The sequence below is a fragment of the Centruroides vittatus genome, unplaced genomic scaffold, assembly GCF_030686945.1.
Source record: "Centruroides vittatus isolate TY-2023 unplaced genomic scaffold, ASM3068694v2 contig_1388, whole genome shotgun sequence".
NCBI lineage: Eukaryota > Metazoa > Arthropoda > Arachnida > Scorpiones > Buthidae > Centruroides > Centruroides vittatus.
Window position 1 is genome coordinate 550,197 of NW_027120871.1, and position 19,592 is coordinate 569,788.

Below are 19,592 nucleotides of genomic sequence, written 5' to 3' on the forward strand. Positions count from 1 at the left end.
CATAAGAGTTACCTGTTTCTTAGACTGGTCTTTCAAACGTTGAAAAAAAGCTTTGTCTTTTTGAGCCACTGATGGGTGTTTAGTAGTTAAATGTCGTAAAAGTTTACTGGGCACCATCGAATTATTACCCAAAGTTTCTCCATTTTGGGATTGGGCATGATTCGTCTCCGCAATATATAAAGCCATAACGTACATAGCTCTCATCATATTTTCGATTAACAAGCTTAGGTTTTTTCTTCGTTGACTCTGCTTCTTGGGAATCATTAGTTTCACTTGACGAACTTGCGGTAGGTTTAAGGAATTTATATACACATACATGTATTAAGGTCTATTTATTTGTAATAAAGAAAGTCAATTACGTTCGCGACGACACATTCACAAACTAGCGGCTGGTTACTGGCGAAAAGCGATTTGTTTCAGTTTACAAAAGCGCGTGACAACGATGACTAAGCGGGGGCAGCTTTACAATATCACATTGACACGCGCATGCGTGCGGCGCGCGGGTGGGCTGTCCCGCTCCTCGTGCAACGAAGCGCTTCGTTCGCATAACTCTCAGCTATGTGTAGGTGCATTATCTTCACAAAACTTGACATTTTTCCACGGCACACCAACTATTGACCGCGGCACACTTTGCGGAACACTGATTTATAGCATGAAATTACTCGATCCTCAATTAACACTTCACTAAGTCGTTAATGTACAACATAATGTATGCCTTGAAATAGAAAATAATGTTGTGTTGAACGTTTTAGACACACAGCTCAAAGATTTTATCACTTTCAAAAAGTACTTTAAGCTCTGTGACGTCGGAAACGTCATCAAAATTCAAAATTATTAAAAAAAGAAAGAACTATTTCAGTACGACTGTGTATATAGAAAAGAATATATTTAATATGTATACAAACAAAATTAAATTACATACAAGAAATATAACAGACCAAAACTTAACATATTCCTCACATTACAGAAAATAACTATCCCAACACAATTATTGACAATTGCTTTCACAATCACGTTAGAAAACAAACAATATCTAAAACAAATAATTTATACAATAAAAATAGATTGCACACCAGTTATTCATGAAAACATACAAAAAATATTAAAATCATAGATTATTTTTGCTGCACATTGAACAAAACAATCAAAACTTTCTTAAAAATCAGAGAATGAATTAATAGATAAATGGATGTAATGATTAATAATAATTTGGTTTGTATCTTCACTTGTACTTGTCAACCAGATTCTTATTACGTGGATGAGACTGGAAGAATGTTAAAAACCAAAATAACGAAGAATGAGACTGGAGAATGTCAAAACAAAATATGAGCTGTGACGTACAATTATATTAATAGAGCAGTCGCCGTGTAATCATAATGGTTGCGAGATCTCACAGACAGCATCAAAATTATTAAAAAAAGAAAACTATTATTTAAAAAAAATCCTATTGAAGTTATTAAATTAAACGAAAGTAACCGAATGAATTTAAACACTGGCGATGTCACCAGTTATATCTGCCAAACATCACTAGAAAAATAAGGAGAGTCCATTTTAAGATGTGCTCCACTGTTTAATGAAGCACGTTATACCTCGCTTTTAGCCAGGTTTTCTTTTTGTTTTTATATTTTTACTCCTTTTATTTGTCATTTTCTTAATATATATGTTATCAAGTTCAGAGCCGTATCTAGGATATGGCCAATGTGGCCCCCGCCATAGGCGCCGATTTAATAAAGGCGCCAACGAGAAGGTTTCGGAATAATATGTATTCGAAATTAACAACACAAAAAACTTTTATATTTATATTTATATAGTATTTTGAATGTCATCAGATAACTCTTTTACAATAGCATTTTTTAGAATAAAATTATTATTTTTTTAATAATAAAAATTAAAAAGGCGCCATTTTTATTCCTGGCCATAGGCGTCCAAAATCCTAGTTACGGCTCTGATCAAGTTTTACTTTTTCATTTTACAGGTACACCCTTTGGCTATTTCTTTTATCAGTATTTAGTCATTTTACTATATTTATTTATTTACAATTCATTACAGTTTTGCTGGTTTTACTCTACGTTTTTAATAATAAGACGGCTTTGATCTAACGCGTAATTACTGAAAAGTGTAGTGCAAAAAGAACAGAAATGCATCAGAGTAGTAGTCACGTGACGGAATAGCACAGACATATGTCACGTGACATTTCGTGCGCGTCCGATGTGCCGCTCCGCGACGAAAACAAGCAGGGCTTAAAGCAATGATGGCAGTGAAAAAGTGAGTTCACACTGAAAAACAGCTAAAAAAGCTAAGTGTTAAAGTGAACTAAAAGAGGCGTTATTAAAAAAAACCTCACAAACACAGGCACATTTTGTATCAATAACATTGCATATGATATTAGATTGATTATTAAGTGGACTGAAAAAATTAAATATGAAAATAGTTAACCTGAGGTTATACTTCAGAAAAGTATCCAGTAAGACTGCATTAAGCCAGAACAGGCCTGCATTAAGTTTTCACGTGCCCGTACGGAGTTCCCATAGTTATATAGCAAAGGAAATGGAAGAGTAACATAACTACCAGAATGTGCCTCCATACAACATGCCAAATTTTAAATGCCATTTATTTCAAGGTATATTTTTTGATTTATTGTTAAAAAATTTGTAATTAAAAAGATTTTCATTTGTTTAAGTCATGCTGCAGTTTTTACGCTTCTCTTGTTTTCTCTTGTTCATCACACTGAATTTTCTTCGCACTTACCAATAGCCCTTGGGCAAGACTTATCTCTTGCAACGTTGTTTGTTTTTCTCAACAGCATTTTTAGTCTATTAGTGGCTTCTTCAAAAATTCTAGACCTCGTTTTTCTTTGCATTTCTTTTTATCCCCTTCAGCTCAACTTCAGGAGTATCAATTTTCTCTTTCTCCTGTTTAAGTGCTTTTATTTTATCCTCTTCTCTCTCTTCCTTCTCGTTCTTTTTGTGCTTTGCTTCTTCTTTCAGTTTACTTTACTTGTCTAAAAAGGTCTTGTAAGTAGCATATGCATTGTGAGCCAAGCCAAGTAACTTCTTTGTTATTGGCACCAAAAAGGCATTACTGTTGTATATACAGTTTCATCTTTTACTATTAGCAATGAATTCATCATTCGTTCTGACAGAGGCTCTGTCTTTTGTCAGAATCCATCTGGAAATGGAGAACCCTCTTTCAACATCTGCATTGCCATGACTGAGAGCCAACAACCCTTTGACTACATTAGTGACAGTTGGGTATTTTGACATTCCAGCAGAATTCTTCAGGTCAAATAAGTGCTTATAATTGTGTTATTTTAAAGCAAATAACTTCTAAAGAATTATAATTTGACTTGCAAATAATTTTTTCTATTGGTATTTTTTTTAATCATTTTATATAGTTTTATGACACCATGTCTAATATAATTTTTGTATTTTTTTTTAATTTTATGAATGTAAAAATGCAAGAAGACTAATATATAAAAAAAGCTTTGTTTTTTAACTCGCATCGTAGGCACGTATGTATCCAGCAAATACATGTTTTTTTTAATCAAATTTCTGAAAAATAAATAACAGTTGAAGTCCAGGCTTTCTAGTATGCATCAACTCTTATGTTCTGAAGCAATTCCTACAATAGTTTTTAAACTTATGACTTTGTTTTCCAGAGAAATTTTACAAAAACCAATACGTTACCACCACCTGCAGTAAATTTTCACGCAGCACGAGAGTGCTGTACCCTCACAACTTATTTTATTAAATCACAATTGTTGCTCATAACAATGTAGAATATTTAAACTTTACCACAATGCTATACATTCCATCTTTTTCTCCTGGTTTTAATGACAAGATGAATCCCAATTGATTTCAAATAAGTTATCTGCAGCTGTTTTGACAACGCGGCGATTTCCTCACTTCAGTGTAATTCCCCTGTCTCCCGATCAGTTGCATGATAAGAAATAACACTTCCAATTTTGCAACAATTATAATTTATGTTCATTACGTAGCAATACCATTTAGTAATTGTGTCTCAAACATTTATTTGGTGATTTTTATCAATATTTTTGAAATGATTAAAAATAAAATTGCAGAATTCATTACTGGCAATACTAATTGTCAAATCTAGAATAAAAATTCCCCTGAGTACAATAAAACAATTTGTTAGTAATTGGACTCCACATAGAAAGGACAGAGAAAGAAGGGTTAATGTTACCTATGGTTCCAAAATGGCGGCTCGTCTGTTATTCAAAGAAACAGAAGAAAGAAAACAGTAGGGACGCACGTTCTAACCTACCTAACCTAACCTATTCTAATAATTTGGTTGGTAATAATTATGGAAATTTATTAGAATAGGTTAGGTTAGGTTAGAACGTGCATCTCCACTGTTTTCTTGAATCACAGACGAGCCGCCATTTTGGAACCATAGGTAACATTAACCAAAAGGAGTTTACGAAAAAGTAATAAAACGATTAAGAGTTTGTTATCCTTCACAGTAGGGGACCAGCACAGTACTTTTGCGGATTTCATATACAAAGCTTTACTACCCTGAAGTTAAAAAATAATACAATCCCGTGAAATTTAACAAATATGACATCAATAAGTAAATGATGGAATTATTTATAGAGAGTTGATATTTGATAAGTTTAGTTTTCGCATTTACAGATCAAATTACAGAAAATATAAATAAAAATCTCAGTTTTTAAAAAACAAAAATCGTAAAATTTCACTTACAAACGATCGAGACGCAACGAACACTTTATTTTTATAATGGTTTTGTTTTATTCAGACACACAGATATTAATCCTATATAGATTTATTAATTATAATAGACATATTTTAATGAAATTTTTCACACAATGTAACAAACTAATTAAAATCCTGAAGTGAAAATGTAATTGAATCGAGTCCTGCTGACATATTAATTAATTACAGTAATTAATCGATTCTGAGCACGTCCCGTTGCATCAAATTAAATAATTTTTAAAAATTACAATCATAAATATGTTTATAAAATAATTGACTATATCTGTTTGCAATAATAGTGTAAAACACACTGTACTTATAGTTTAGCATTTCCGATAATATTTCATTTATTTTGAATTTTAAAATTTAAGAAAAACATATGCATTTATATCTGCAACTTCAGATAATACAAATATATGAAAATCCATAAAAAAGTTAATTAATAATAATTAAAATCGAAAAAAATAATTAAAACTTTCAAGGTAAGGAAACTTGTAAAAAGTTGTTATTGTCCTAGACTCTAGGACCATAAATTTGAACAGGAGCGAAGATGAAACATGACACCATGTGATTTATGCTAATTACCTTCTAGTATTAGAAAATTAAAATCTGCTAGTAAATTATAATTAAATTAAATATATTTTTGAATGAGTTTGACTAGAAACACATCGAAAAGCTAGATTAAAGTGAAAATCGCGGTTTTTCGATGCTATATACTCACAAATTATTTTTTTCATTTGGTGCACGATTAACTGTGGGTGTACAATTTATATTCGAATGAGCACACGCGTGACGGGTTTTAACTGGTTGGATCCAAACGCTTCATAGCATTTATTTATGTTTTTCTTGTAGCTTGAATGTTGGAAGATTGCATGGAAAACTTTACTGGATTCACTGTTTTTGGATTTCACTGACGTAAGTTGTCTAACTCGGCGCTTTTCTGCACATAAAGTGCAGAAAAGCGCCGAGTTAGACAACTTACGTCCCCAAGTTAACACCACAAATGATTTGAGTTAGTTTTAAGAAGCCAGCCCTCCTTAAGCGTGCACTTTGCCCAGCTCGTGGTTTAGTTGCTTACTTTAGGTTATAGTTTCTGTCGAAATGAAAAATGAAGAACTCCGTTAGAAAGCAGAAAACCATGGTGCATGCCAAATACATAAGCACCCACTTAAAACCAAACTTTTGTCTTTGTCTAAAGATTGTCTCTACAAAAGTTATTTATAGTCTATATTTAGGATACTAGTTTAAAATCTTGTACTTTCTGGCACGAGGTTCGCTCGATCAATAATTTCGCAGAATGCTATAAAGATATAAGCTTTTAAACGAATGTCCTACAACGTCTTATTTAATGATAACAGTAGAAATCAAATTTATTATCGCTCAACAATTATTATTTTCAGTTTATCTACGGTAGTCAAGAACGAGTGATGTCATCGTTTAAGCTAAAGAAGAATAGTAGAAAGACCGTTGGGAAAAAAAAGTTTGCTTAGCAACTTACTTCAGAGTATTGGATTCTATACGATTTTCCGTTGCTGAAACATGAGTTTCTACTGCTAGTATTAAATAAAATCTATTTTTTTCTTTTGTCCACTGCACTTAAATAAATACAAATACTAAAAATAATTCCGTACAAAAATCACTCTTAACACCGAACTATAGGTGTACTAGTGCCTTATGCCTTAGTGCCATGTGATTGTATCGAAGCGGCGCCGAGACTGGTATTTCACAAGGATATATGCACATGCAAATTCCTACAGCATGTGCAGAGTAGCAAACCTTGGGAAGCTCCTCGTTATGTTAGCTTATATACACGTATAGTACATGTGTAGACGGTCACACGATAACACGTATGGGGGCGTGCTGGTCGCTATTTCGCACCCGAGAGCATTTACGAAAAAAAAAATTCCACATGGAAAGTAAAAAAAGCGAGAAAAAGCAAGCCACTTTAAACTCTGAACAAGCTTAAGCAATGGTTCATTCGAACGGTGCACACTCGGTAAGTATTTCTAAAATATTTTGTTTATAGCATATTTTATACGAATTATTCCTAAAAAATTGTGTGTGTTTTGGAAATGGTCGAGTCAAATTAGTCTAGAATCAATTAATTTTATGGAAGAAAACCTTTCAAACACCCGTACCCCCACTGCACACATGCCGGCAGTGTTGCCACATATAATATTATAATTATTTATTCATTTTATCATTTTTCTATTTTTTTGACCAAAGTAACTCTCATCTTAAAATTTTATATTATTCAGAAGCAGCATTGTCGGTCAAAAGTTACGTTTCAACCAATTTGTCAAAGTTTCGTCGGTTGCTTCCGGCACAACTTCCGATTATATATGGACCGAGGGAGACTTAGCGCATGCGCAGTTGGTCAATTCTCCATATACTTACCGTAAAAGTTTGATCGATCCTAACTTTTCTGACGGAATACGGTACGGCCATACGGAGTTTATGACTCGACCCTTATACTGTATATTAATGGAAGATACACACCCACGCGAACACAATTTTGTAAAGAAAAATTTTACATTTTTCGGCTCGTGAAGTATAAAAGCGTTGAAAAAAGTGAAAAAATAAAAATCCCTTGGGTGCAAAATCTAATTGATCAACATACTTCTCTTATGTTACATTACAAGGAAAATACTCTTCCATCGGACAGACTTCAGTATTATTTTTTATTAATAATTTTCAAATACAGTCAAACCTGTTTTTATGCGGTGGATAGAGGCCGCATAAAAAAAACGCATAAAAAATCGCACGAAACTTCACCACTGGCTATAAAATATAGTTTTTGCAACACAATTAAAAAAATATTTTTTATGCGGTAAATAGGGACCGCATAAAAAAAGTCTCACATAGAAAATAACTCAAAACCGTACGAAAAAACTAGGAATTGCTTTTTTAAACGAAATCATGATGGGCTTGGCAGCTATTTAAAATCTCGCCAAACCTTTTGGAATCTGATTTAGAAAATACGTAAATAATACAGTACCTTCAATTTACGCTTTGAAATGAATCTTATCTTAATTAATGGTCCAGGAATGTAAAAGCACTTTAAAGGTTTAATTAACGTAATTAAAACAGACGTAGAATTTATTGACAACAGATGTCAGCACTTGACTGCATCGTCTCGTCTATCGTCTGTTTTACATATTTTTGTCCAGGTGGTGTTTTGTTGACTTAAAAAGTAAATTATTTCATTTTTCGCATATTCATGCAATAATATTACTATAATAAGTTCATTTATGCTATAATAAGTTTATTTAGCTATAATAAGTCAACGTGAGACATGACAAAACGCACGAGACTAGTCGCCGACTATACCGCACAATTAAAAAATCGCACGAAAAAAGACCGCATAAAAACAGGTTTAACTGTATACGCTTATGCTTTATAACAGCGATTCTTAACAGGGGGCCGCGGCCCCTGGGGGTCCGTAAGAAGTTTGCCGGAGGGCCGCCAAATTATGCAAAATTTCCTTCAGAATATAATAAAAAGAAAATTGATGTATAACCGAATATCGTATTGAAAAGTGAAATAAGAAAGATAAAGTTTTCCTATTTAGTTTTTATTTATTTATTTATTTCTTCCTACATACAACTTTGTTAGTACAGAAGAAATAAATGCAAATATGCTACTTACACCGTAGTATTTACTTCTATTAATACAAAGCAATTCTAAGAAACTATTAATGCTTGGAATTTTACAAATAATTAGGAAAAATAGTAGGCTTAGTAGTAGGCTTTGAAAATTTAAATATTTTTGCAAAAGATATGCAAAATCTTCACCACAAGTTTAGTTTAGTTTTAGCATCGACTTTGGATCGATTTATCGACATGTTTCTTATTTTATTTTTTGTTAAAAATTAATGAGTTTTCATGCTTAATTGTAAAGTTTGAATGTTATTTAAATAGATAAATGTAAATCATAACTTTATTATTTCATTATTATATAAAAAAATAAAGCAGTAATAAAAAAAATCAATTTATTATAGATAATATAACAAATATAAATTATTATAAAAAAATTATGAAATATTTGGTGGGCCGCGAGTATAAAAAGGTTAAGAACCACAGCTTTATAATTATAACAGGTAGTTTCTCACCGTACGAATAAATTTTCGTTTAGAATTTAAATAGAAATCATTATATGCAGAATATTTAAATGAACAGGTACTTACTAAAAACGTCAATTGTTCGACTAGAAACTGTGGCGAACAAAAAACTAGAATAAGTTTACTCACGTGTTGAAGTCCACCTTCCTGTTAACCTAATTCTGACTGAACGTTGCCAGATGATATTAGTGTTTGTAGGCAAAAATTTTCTAAAAAATAGTCCAAAAGTAGCCAACTGAAAATTTTTTCCATTTTAATAACCTGAAATTCGACGATAGAATTAAAAACACGCCATTCGTGCTTTTCCAGCAATTACTTTAATCACAATAAATGTTTTCGGCCAATTTACAGGCCTGTAAACTGATCGGAAATGAAGATGACAGGACAGTAAATTACAGTATGTGCATGTATTTTATGTCGAGAACACTCATTTTATCTGAGAAGTAGATTGCAACGAATTATGCAACAAATCATCTTGTCAAGACAGACTATAAAAATGCAATATTCTTGATAGTTATTAATTAATTAATTAATCAAATTTGCTATTACAAAGGATTTATTAAACTACAATTATTTAATTAATTTGAAAGTTGACTAATACATTTTATTAAGCCAATATGTACTGTACTGTACATTAATACAGTGGTGCCTCGTATAACGTACGCCTCGAATAACGGACGCTGCAAACAACGGACTTTCTGTTTGGCCGTTACGTGACTCGAGCAACGGACTTTCTGCGATCAAGTGCGAATGATTTTTCCACTCTTTTGCCGTTGCCATTGACAATCTACTACTTTTAGATGTTTTCCCCTTCTTGGCTTTTCAGAATAACTTCTTGATGTAGGTATTTTGGAAAACAGGTGTTGAAGAAGAGAGAAAAACAGACCACCTTGGACATGTTTTTCAAGAAGCCATCTGCCAAAAAACAAAGGATGGAACTAAGAGGAGTTGACCCTACAAGCCCCGGTAGCCTCTCCTGAATATGACTCCGATTAAAAAACAATAAAAAGAGACCCGCTGCAATGTGTAAAAAGTGTGTGTCTGTATGAATGTGTGAAGAAAGTGTTTTCTTCACCTCCTCCTCACAACATCTGACTGCCCGGCATAATCGGTGACTGCTTTATTTCATTTTTTTTAATGGTACAGTACGGTTATTTTATGCTGCAGAACGAATCAGATGTTTTAAAATGTATTTTTATGGGAAAATGCGTTTCGTATAACGGACTTTTCACTTAACGGACGTGCACCTGAAACGGATTAAGTACGTTATATGAGACACCACTGTAATAATAATAGATAAAGAATGTCTATAAAGGGAGTGCACGTGACGTCATATGACTCCACTCACATATACAGGCGCCATATTGGTTGTTGATTTCACGTTACCCTGCTTGATCACTTTATTACGTCAACGTGGAAGAAAGGAATTTTACTGGCTTTGCAGTCGATTTAAAAGGTAATGATTTGATAAAATATAAAGAGAAAACTTCTTTTATTGAATTGGATCCATAAGAAATGAAACAAACGGATATTTCATCCAACGATTTAACTACGTGGCCAACTATAGAACATGGAGAAAAGTAAATTATTTGGTTTTAACAACCTGTCACACTGGATCAGATGAAGGCATACAAATTACTCGATGCTCATAATTAGTTGAAACGGATTTGTTCATCGTGGTATTTTATTCGTAATGATCTAATTTTGCTTGTAGGAAAGGTGCGTATCTTCATGCCAGACTTTCCATTACCCATAACATAACTGCGTTAATATAAAGATGAATGTAATTTTATATTTAGTCACATTTTAAGTTAAATTGTATTTATAATTACCATTAAATTTATTTTTGTCACTATGGTTTTGTGTTGCGCAAGTCTCTAACAACCTGTTATTAAGATTAAATAAATTAGCTTAATAAATGTGGCTATAATAAATTGGAGGGCTTATTACATCAGGGACTGACTGGAACAAAATAGACTAAATTTTTATAAAAATTAGCCTTTAATTAACCACAATCAAATTTTTCGTTTAGAATGCATTTCGGGAATAAAAACTCATCAGCCTATATACACCCATACAGTATAAACACAAATATCTATCAAGACCATCATAACATAAATAGCAATTCCAGACTAATACATGTTGGAATTGGCTAATGAGAAGTTTTTATGTAAAAGAGTTTCCAAATAATTTACTTGTCTCCATGTTCTATAGTTGGCCACGTGGTTAAATTGTTGGATGAAAAATACGTTTGTTTCATTTCTTATGGATCCAATTCAATAAAAAAAGTTTTCTTTTTATATTTTATTAAATCATGATCTTTTAAATCGGCTGCAAAGCCAGTATAATTCCTTTCTTCCAAGTTGATGTAATAAAGTGATCAAGCGGGGTAACGTGAAATCACCAACCAATATGGCGGACGACTGTTTTGTTGGGCGGAGCGATGACGTTATATCACGAGACTGTACCCCCTCTATACCCCACAGTAGAGAAAGTGTGGTACACTACAGAAACAAATTCAAATACATTGGTTGATCGGTTAACGAACGAATCGGATAACCAACACTTTCGCGAAAGATTTCTATGTTCGGACAACAAACATATGATCGGATAACGAACACTCCACAGAACAAACAAAAAAAGCGACGTAAAATAATGAATACCGATTGGTCTTCCCTTGTCTTCAGGCAACAATTTGAAACTTTTCGGAGCGCGGAAGACGTCGACATCGACGCTCAAGCTGGTATATACTGATCGGAAAGTATTTTTCCGAGCTTTGAAACTCTTCCTTGTAATTCCAGCATTTAAAATTTTTGTGACAAACAATTTTTTTGTAGTATTCGCAACACTGTCGAGCTGTCACTCGTTAAGTTTCGGGTCGGTTTTTATTTTGGAAAGGTGAGAATGGGCAGACGATGTCTGATGTTGCTGGGCAGTATGGCTCGAACAGGTCTACAGTAGGCCGCAGTTCAATCTTATCTAAGAAAGATATTGTATTATCAAGAAGACTCAAGCAGCTCAAAAAGTAAAAAATTACATCTGAAAAATAAAGAACATTGAATAACTCATAATGGAACCTGAAACTGATCTCAAGACAGAAGTTTGACAATCACTCTTAAATGAATATCAAGAAACTCGGAGAAATATGTTTTCTTCTGAATAAGAGAATTAATGTCGATATCTGCTATCAACATTTATTGAAGAAGTGGGAGGATGTCAGAACGACGGTCTTATAATGGCATCCAAACCAGGGTGAGGTTAATAGGGTTGAGGATCTCTACAATTACAATGCTATTAATTACTTGTGAAAAATCCGGAAGAAGAGAGAAAAGCAATCGACATTAGACATATTCTTTAACCCCACAAACAGAAAAAAACATGACTAATAAAAATGCAAGACTGTGTATATATGTATTTTTATCATTACATATAAATAAAGGTAGTAAGATAGTATATATTTTTTATTTTGGGTGGTCTCCAGAACGAATTAATCAAATTCCCATAAAAGCCTATGGTAAATCGATAATCGGTTAACGAAACAATTCGGATAGCGAAAAAAGTCTTGGAACGGATTATGTTCGTTAACCGATCACCCACTGTATTAAAAACAGATAGTAAATTTATCATCGAAAATAGCATAAGGAAACGTTAAAGACGGCCGGATGGCCAAGCAATTAAGGTGGCAGCCTGCCCCACTGGGGTTCCCGGAATCAAATCCAATGGGGCCGAAAAATCTCCAGGAATTTTTCGGGGGTGGTTTATACGGATATATCAGTGTTCCTTACCACCCGGCCGCCCAATTGTGTGCCTGGCCGAACCCATAATGGGCTTGCTTAAAAAGGCTTTCTTAGTGCCTACAGAGAGGAAACAGTTTACAAAAAACAAAAAAGTTAAAATCGCTTAAATCATCTGTTAAAACAGAAAAACCAAAACCAAATTGATAAAGCGTACTGATATATGCAAAATGCAAATATTAGTTTAATAAAGAAATCTCAGTCAACTTTCAAATTAAATAACTTTGGTTTGAGAAGCTCTTTGGAATAGAAAGATTAATATTATTTTTTCTGCTTTTATTTATTAAGAATTAACATATCTATGTTATAGTAATACTTGCAGATGAGTCCGGCGTTACTCGGGCAAAAAGCACCGTTAGCAAAGATTAACATTATTATATTATAGCCGATCTTACCCATTTTGAACGGGTGCAAAAATTACGCCCCCCTCTCTTTCGAGACTAACCAGAGAATTTTTAGATATCTGATTACCACACCGGGATAACGATAATTAAGACTCACTGCAATTACTAACCCGTACGTAGTACCACTAAGTATTAAATAACAAACGTTTTCGTAATTTTTTCTGGGTTTTTCTTCGGTTTACTTACTTCCAAATAAGCTGGATCTTCCAGAATCATTCATAAATATAAATTCGAACATAAAATCAAACATTAAAACGAAGAGTTCGGCTAAAGCGATCTTATGCTAATGCTCTCCCTGTGTCAATTATAAATACGATAGAACACCAAATATGGTTCAAAATTTTTACAAGGGTGTAGGTTCGATAGGTTCGATTTTCTGAAAAAATGCAAAAAATTGCATCTAAATCAGTGTTTCCCAACGTGGGGCCCACGCCCCACAGAGAGGCAATTTGATTGTTAAGGGGGCCAATTCGAAAATGGACTCGTCCAGAGTTTAAGTTAATTGTATAGCCGCTGTATGCCATATTTATTATAAATATTGATTTAAGTTAGTTTTAATTTTCTTTGTTCTTTGTTTCCCTTTCCTTCTAGAACTTCCCTTTATAACCCTTTTCCCTTGGGGTGGGATTAACAATTTTGGGAACCACTGAGAACAAAGAGATGAACAAGGCCCTGAGGCCTGTGAAAGAGGAGAAAGGACATTCTTTGCCCATACTTCGAGATGGGCAGATGTGAGTTGTGGTGTTCCAGGTTGCATTTCGCAACAACTGAAAAGTTCAAGAGACTTTGATGAAAAGATTGGGTTTCACGTGGTTACAATAAAACAGTGTAGCAATTAAGTGCAAGAAAAACTTCAACGAACACGAGAATGACAGATCTTCCAAAAGAGTTCAACGTATATGTTGGGGGCATAAGAATTTTAAAAAGGCTTAGGTGGGGCATAGCACAAAAAAGGTTGGGAAACACTGATCTAAATAGTACAGTAGAAGCCGAGTTCTTCGGGGTAATCCTTTACCCTCACCCTTTCCCGAGGGGAATTTCTGAAAATTCCTTCTAAACGCGCATTCTCAAGTCATACCCTGTTAAAACGCAGTAAAAAGGCAAAAATCCGGATCAAAATTAGTATAATAACAGCCGTGTTCTTCAGGTTAAGGCCTTAATCCTGTCCCTCTTCCCGCGGGGGGATTTCGAAAAATCTCTTCTTAGTGTACGTTTTCATGATGTACCCTACCCGTGTACCAAATTTCAACTTCAACTCCTATTATAAAAAGTATAACTAAATATAAGTACTATAATAATTGCCCTTTTTTCTGACTGTTTTGCCATTTGGGTACTAAGAGAGACTTTATTAATTATGCCCATCGTAAGTATGGCCAGGCACAGAATGAGGGCGATCGGTTGATATAGATGGAGTCTGACATGTGGGGGTCAGACCACACCCCATAATATTTCTGTCATCGCTTTCCCAAATTTCATCCCAGATTACCCAGAGCTGACGTCAGAATCGTAAGCTCAGACGACTTCTAAATCAATCTAATGACTATGATCGTCGTGCTTTTCAACGTTTAAAGTAAAAATAGCTGTTGTCTCTTCTCATTAGCTGAAAGCCAAGACGATGGGAGTCCATTTCAATATAAGTATTACGAGCGAACCTATTCATTGATAGATTTATTAAAAAGAGGATTCGGTTTATTGATAAATGAATTGAAAAATTATTAATGAATTGCTTCTATTTTGATTATGTTTACTTTATTTGGTTACGGTAATGCGAGACATGGACGATCTGCCAAAAGCGAAGGGAAGTAACTTCCGGAAGATCATTTAAGGGAAACTGGCCCCTATTTAAAGAAAGAAAACCCGTAAAACTCCACATGGTCATTCCGTTGGCAAGCACGAACCACACGATCAACTACCAATATTTAGTGGTTTTATCAAATCGGTCAATAGTTGGCGATTACGTTTATTATGATCAGACAATTTACTACCTTTAATAGAACTGATCGTTAAAACTTCCTTAAGAATTACTTGTCCGAATTGCATTTTGGGTACCTAAAATAAAAGGATAAAGATACCCAATCTCGGCTTATTAGTTAAAGATATTTCAAACAAAAAAGTACTCAATTGATTAATGAGTTCTGAATATATAATATATAAATTACGAAATTAAAATTTCATCGTAATTTAGCATCGGTTCTTCTGGTTAAACATAAATCTACCTTTGTTTACTATCCTACAGTTATTAATGCTTAGATTCCGTGTGGAAACACAATATGCTATATATTTATTGCATTAACCTTGAATTCACTACACTACTGTAATTACGATGAAGGACAAATCCAAACTCAGGTTTGGTATGCACAATCATTAAATTGATCGTAACACGGGTATATTGCATTTTCATCTGCACGCAGTTCGTGCAATCTTTCATTTTACAGACACACGTAACATCTTTACGCTTGACTTTAATAATCTAACGAACGTATAATTTAAATTTCTAATTATATTTGCATAAAATTACGTGAGTGTTACGAAATAATGAAAAACTTTTTGGCAAAGATTGAAACCGAAAGTGAGTACAACAGAAAAAGAAATGAATTGAACACAGAAGAAGAGATATGTTTGAACTGCGTTTTATCTTCGTTTACCTCTATAGCGAAAGTTTACGGATATACATTCTTCGTCCCTTGTTCCTGCCACCACCGAAATGATGTTAATGTTCACCCAATTATAACAAAACTTTATTCATTCTTCATCGAATGTTTCTATTGGATGCATTTCTGTTTGATGATTTCCATGACAATTCCGGTTTTGTCAGAGACGATTCCTTGTCAATCGTTGTACTTATTAATCAAGGATAACGTCATCTTTGCCAAAATGGCTATTGCTATTTTGGTTTTAACTTTCGCTCTCACTTTCAGTATTACAAAAAGAGTAAAATTAACCCCGAAGTTTAAATTGACGAAATCGGAATATTTCTGTCGTAAAGAATTGTACGACGTGATTAAATACACTAGAATTACCGTTTCTGTCATTGTTGTATGTTTAACTATTTGTGGCCAAGTATTCAATAATCTTTATTATTATCCTGTATTAGAAGAAGGAAAGTTATACCGGCAAGAAGCACTTTTTTGCAGCGTAGAAGTTGGAATTTTCAGTAATTTAATTATCGGTGGAATAGTATATCTCTGTTTGTTTCTTTTCTTGTTAACAATCATATTAATAAAGATTTTCCAGAAGCTATCTGAAAATCTGCAACTCCTAAAAATGAATGATGCGAATTTGGAAACAGAATTAGAAGAAATTATGATACAACACAACGAACTTTGGAACTGTGTGAACCAAGTGAATGGCCCATTTAATTACGTATTGACAATTTTGTACAGTTGTATAATAATGGAAAGCAGTCTACTTTATTATATTCTGATTTTTTCGAAAATGGAATTTGCATTGAGAGTTTCCATGTGCATAATTTGTGTCTGCAATATCGTTTGGTTGTGTTTTAGTAGGATTTTTACTATCCACTTTCACATCTATTGTAATTTTTGTATCGCATTAAATGCTCTATTCTATGTTTTACTCTACTTGTAACATGTTTTTCTTCTTTCTTTCAGATGCAAACATCGTTTCAGGACATTCGAAGATTCGCTCAATGCGATCTGAAATTGGAACAGAAATTAAAAGTAAAGCTCCTTTTATAAAGTAGAATTTGCGATACTTTTTAATTTGCATAAAATAATTTTATGAACTTTCGTACAGATTGTGAATTTTATGAAACGATTTGGGAAGGCATCTTTATGTTTATCTGTCAACGGTTTCTTCGATATTACCAAGAAGTTTCCTGTCAAGGTATGCGAGTCAATAAACTTTTTCAATATATTAATACTTATCTATAAAAATTTGAATTTGCAGATGTCTAGCGCTCTGGATTCTGTGTATTCGGGTCTCTTAAATTTGAGGACCGTTTCCACGAAAAAAAACTGCTCTTACTGAGAATTGAACTCAAGAATCTATCGTTTTGAATATAATTTTTTTCAGAACATTTTAATTAATAAATCTTAATTTATTTATTTGTGATAAATTAGATTAACTATTATCGTTACTTGTCACATTGTTTTCGTATCGTGATGATTTTAATTGTTGAAATTAGAATGAAATTTTCGAATAATATTTTATTTATCTTATAATATAATTGAGTTGAGTTGATAATAATAATAATAACAATAAGCACCGAGCCCGAACGGTTAAGAGTTAAAAGTTGAAATTTAGTATATAGTTAAATATTCCATGCGAATGCACATTAAAAAGGGAGTTTTGGAAATTCCCCACTCGAAAGAAGGAGAAAGAGATATTAATTAATTACCCTATAATGTAAAATAAGAAAAACAAAACATAAGTATTAATAAAGAATATATAATTAAACAATTACACACGTTTAGAAAATTTTAATTTGCTAATTTTTAAGCTGACTATTAAATGGTATTACCATAAATCTATGTTGGCATTGTGTAAGGACCACGGTAAAATAATCTACTGTACACTGTTCTAATTTTTATAATATGTAAGCTGATATATATATACTCATTACTTCTGTCATCAATTACATAAAAATATGACACAGAGAGGACCATTTGAATGAATCCAATAGAATAACTCAAAAAATATGCATTCTATAAAAAAATCGTTAAACAATAAAGACTTCAAAGAGGCTACAAAATAGAGCGATGAGTTTCATCACAAATTGCACTAAAATCCGTGAAAATGGGGTCAACTTCATTTTTTTAAATGGGAACTCCCTTTTTTTATTACATATCTTGATTCTACATAAAAAATTAAACAATCCTTTATTTAAAACATTTTTCGAAAGATGCACTAATCAGAAGTTATGGGTATTTAAAATTTTTTGTGGCTGCCACATCATGCATCATGCACAAATCTGTGGTTGTCTGTGAATATTACTGAAAAAGGGAAGAAAAATGCTTAAAAGTCGTTAGGAAGCAAGTATCACTTGGTGGAATTATTATTTTTGTTCAAACAATGAATGGATAGAAAACTAACGCTACTGCATATTAAAGCAGTCAAACTTGTGATGAAAAGGGGATGTCGATCTTAATACCAACAAGCTTGGAGACCAATAATAACATCATTAAATTTCTTTTTTAATTTTTTAATTTTTTGGGATGTTTTTCAGAAGTACATTACAGGATATAGTTATTGTCAAGGAGGTCGGATGGCCGAGCAGTCAAGTTGGCAGCCTACTGCTCTGGGGACCCTGGTTCGAATCTGAACGGGACAGAATATACTTAGGAATTTTTCGGAAAGTGGTCTGTTGAGATATGTCGGGCTCTATTCCTCACCATCCAGCCATCCCATTGTTGACCTAGTTGAACCCAAAATGAGCTTGCTGAAAAAAGGCCCTCTTAGTGCCCACAGGGCAGAAAGAATTAAAAAAAGAAGTTATTGTTGAGGATAAAAGTTTACATATCGCAATCACTTTTAGATTATATGTAGAAATTTTTACTTGACTCTAGGAAGAGCAAGTGTCCGATCTTTCCCACGTGGCAATGTTAGGTGTCCCATTTTCCCTTGGTGGAAAGAAATGGATTATGCATTTGAAAACATAAAGGACACCTAACATTTTAAATATTAAAATTTTATTCTAGATGAAAACATTATTTATAGATATGTGAATAATCGAAAAATATTCGTAGTTCGTAGTGATGTTAATCTTCGCATCTTTTGATCTTTGCGTAGTGACTACAAGAAATGGGTTTTATCTGCACCAGTGAGGAAAAATCGAGTTCTTACAAGAAAATAGGACGTAGAGTACATGAAATAGTTTCACGCGATATTTATTTTATTAAAAACATTCAATAAAGTTCAAATTTTCTTATTTTTAAACAGGAACATTGTTTTATTAATAATTGTTTTTTCTTTAATTTAGTGTATGTAACTTTTATGTATAAAGAATAATAAGAGTAGGTTGTATTACTAGATTAGTAATAAATTTGAATGTACAAGTTAAGCAAAAACTTTTATTTTGTAACGGGGTGAGCCGAAAGGCGAAGTTTGAAAATACCTCAGATTAATACATCTCCAGGAACTGTGAGCGCGGTGTTTTTCATATTTGTATCGTATTATTTTAATGTTCTAACTAATAGAGCAGTAGTTCCGTATAAAAGTAGCAATAACTAGAATAAGACAATATCCACGAGTTTACTATTCTGTCATAAATATAATTTCAGAGAATATTTCTATACTTTTTCTTGCAAATTTGTCAAGAGTTAATTAATTAATACTTTAGGAGGATATAAGTTAGAAAATTATAAATACTGTTGCCACGTTTTACGTTTTTACCGTAAGCATTACGTTTCTTTCGTACATTTTACGGATTTATGTTTTCTGTTTGCCAGTAAGACGATTTTTCCCCCTCTCGCATCCATAAATATAAGATTTTATTTTAACACTCCCAGAATATTGTAATTACATCTAGCTTCGAAAATACTGTTTATATATATTAAAGGTTCAAAAATTCGTTAACCTT

At 33.0% G+C, this 19,592-nt stretch overlaps 1 protein-coding gene across 1 annotated transcript in view; it reads left to right on the forward strand.

The window, feature by feature from the left end:
• Positions 1-17,073, forward strand: part of LOC136968077 (uncharacterized) — a 69,646-nt gene extending 52,573 nt beyond the window's left edge. Inside the window, exon 4 of the mRNA XM_067262038.1 lies at positions 16,961-17,073. Coding sequence (XP_067118139.1) covers positions 16,961-17,041 — 81 coding nt within the window. The 3' untranslated portion in view covers positions 17,042-17,073. The remainder of the gene's footprint in view (positions 1-16,960) is intronic.
• The last annotated feature ends 2,519 nt before the right edge of the window (positions 17,074-19,592 follow it).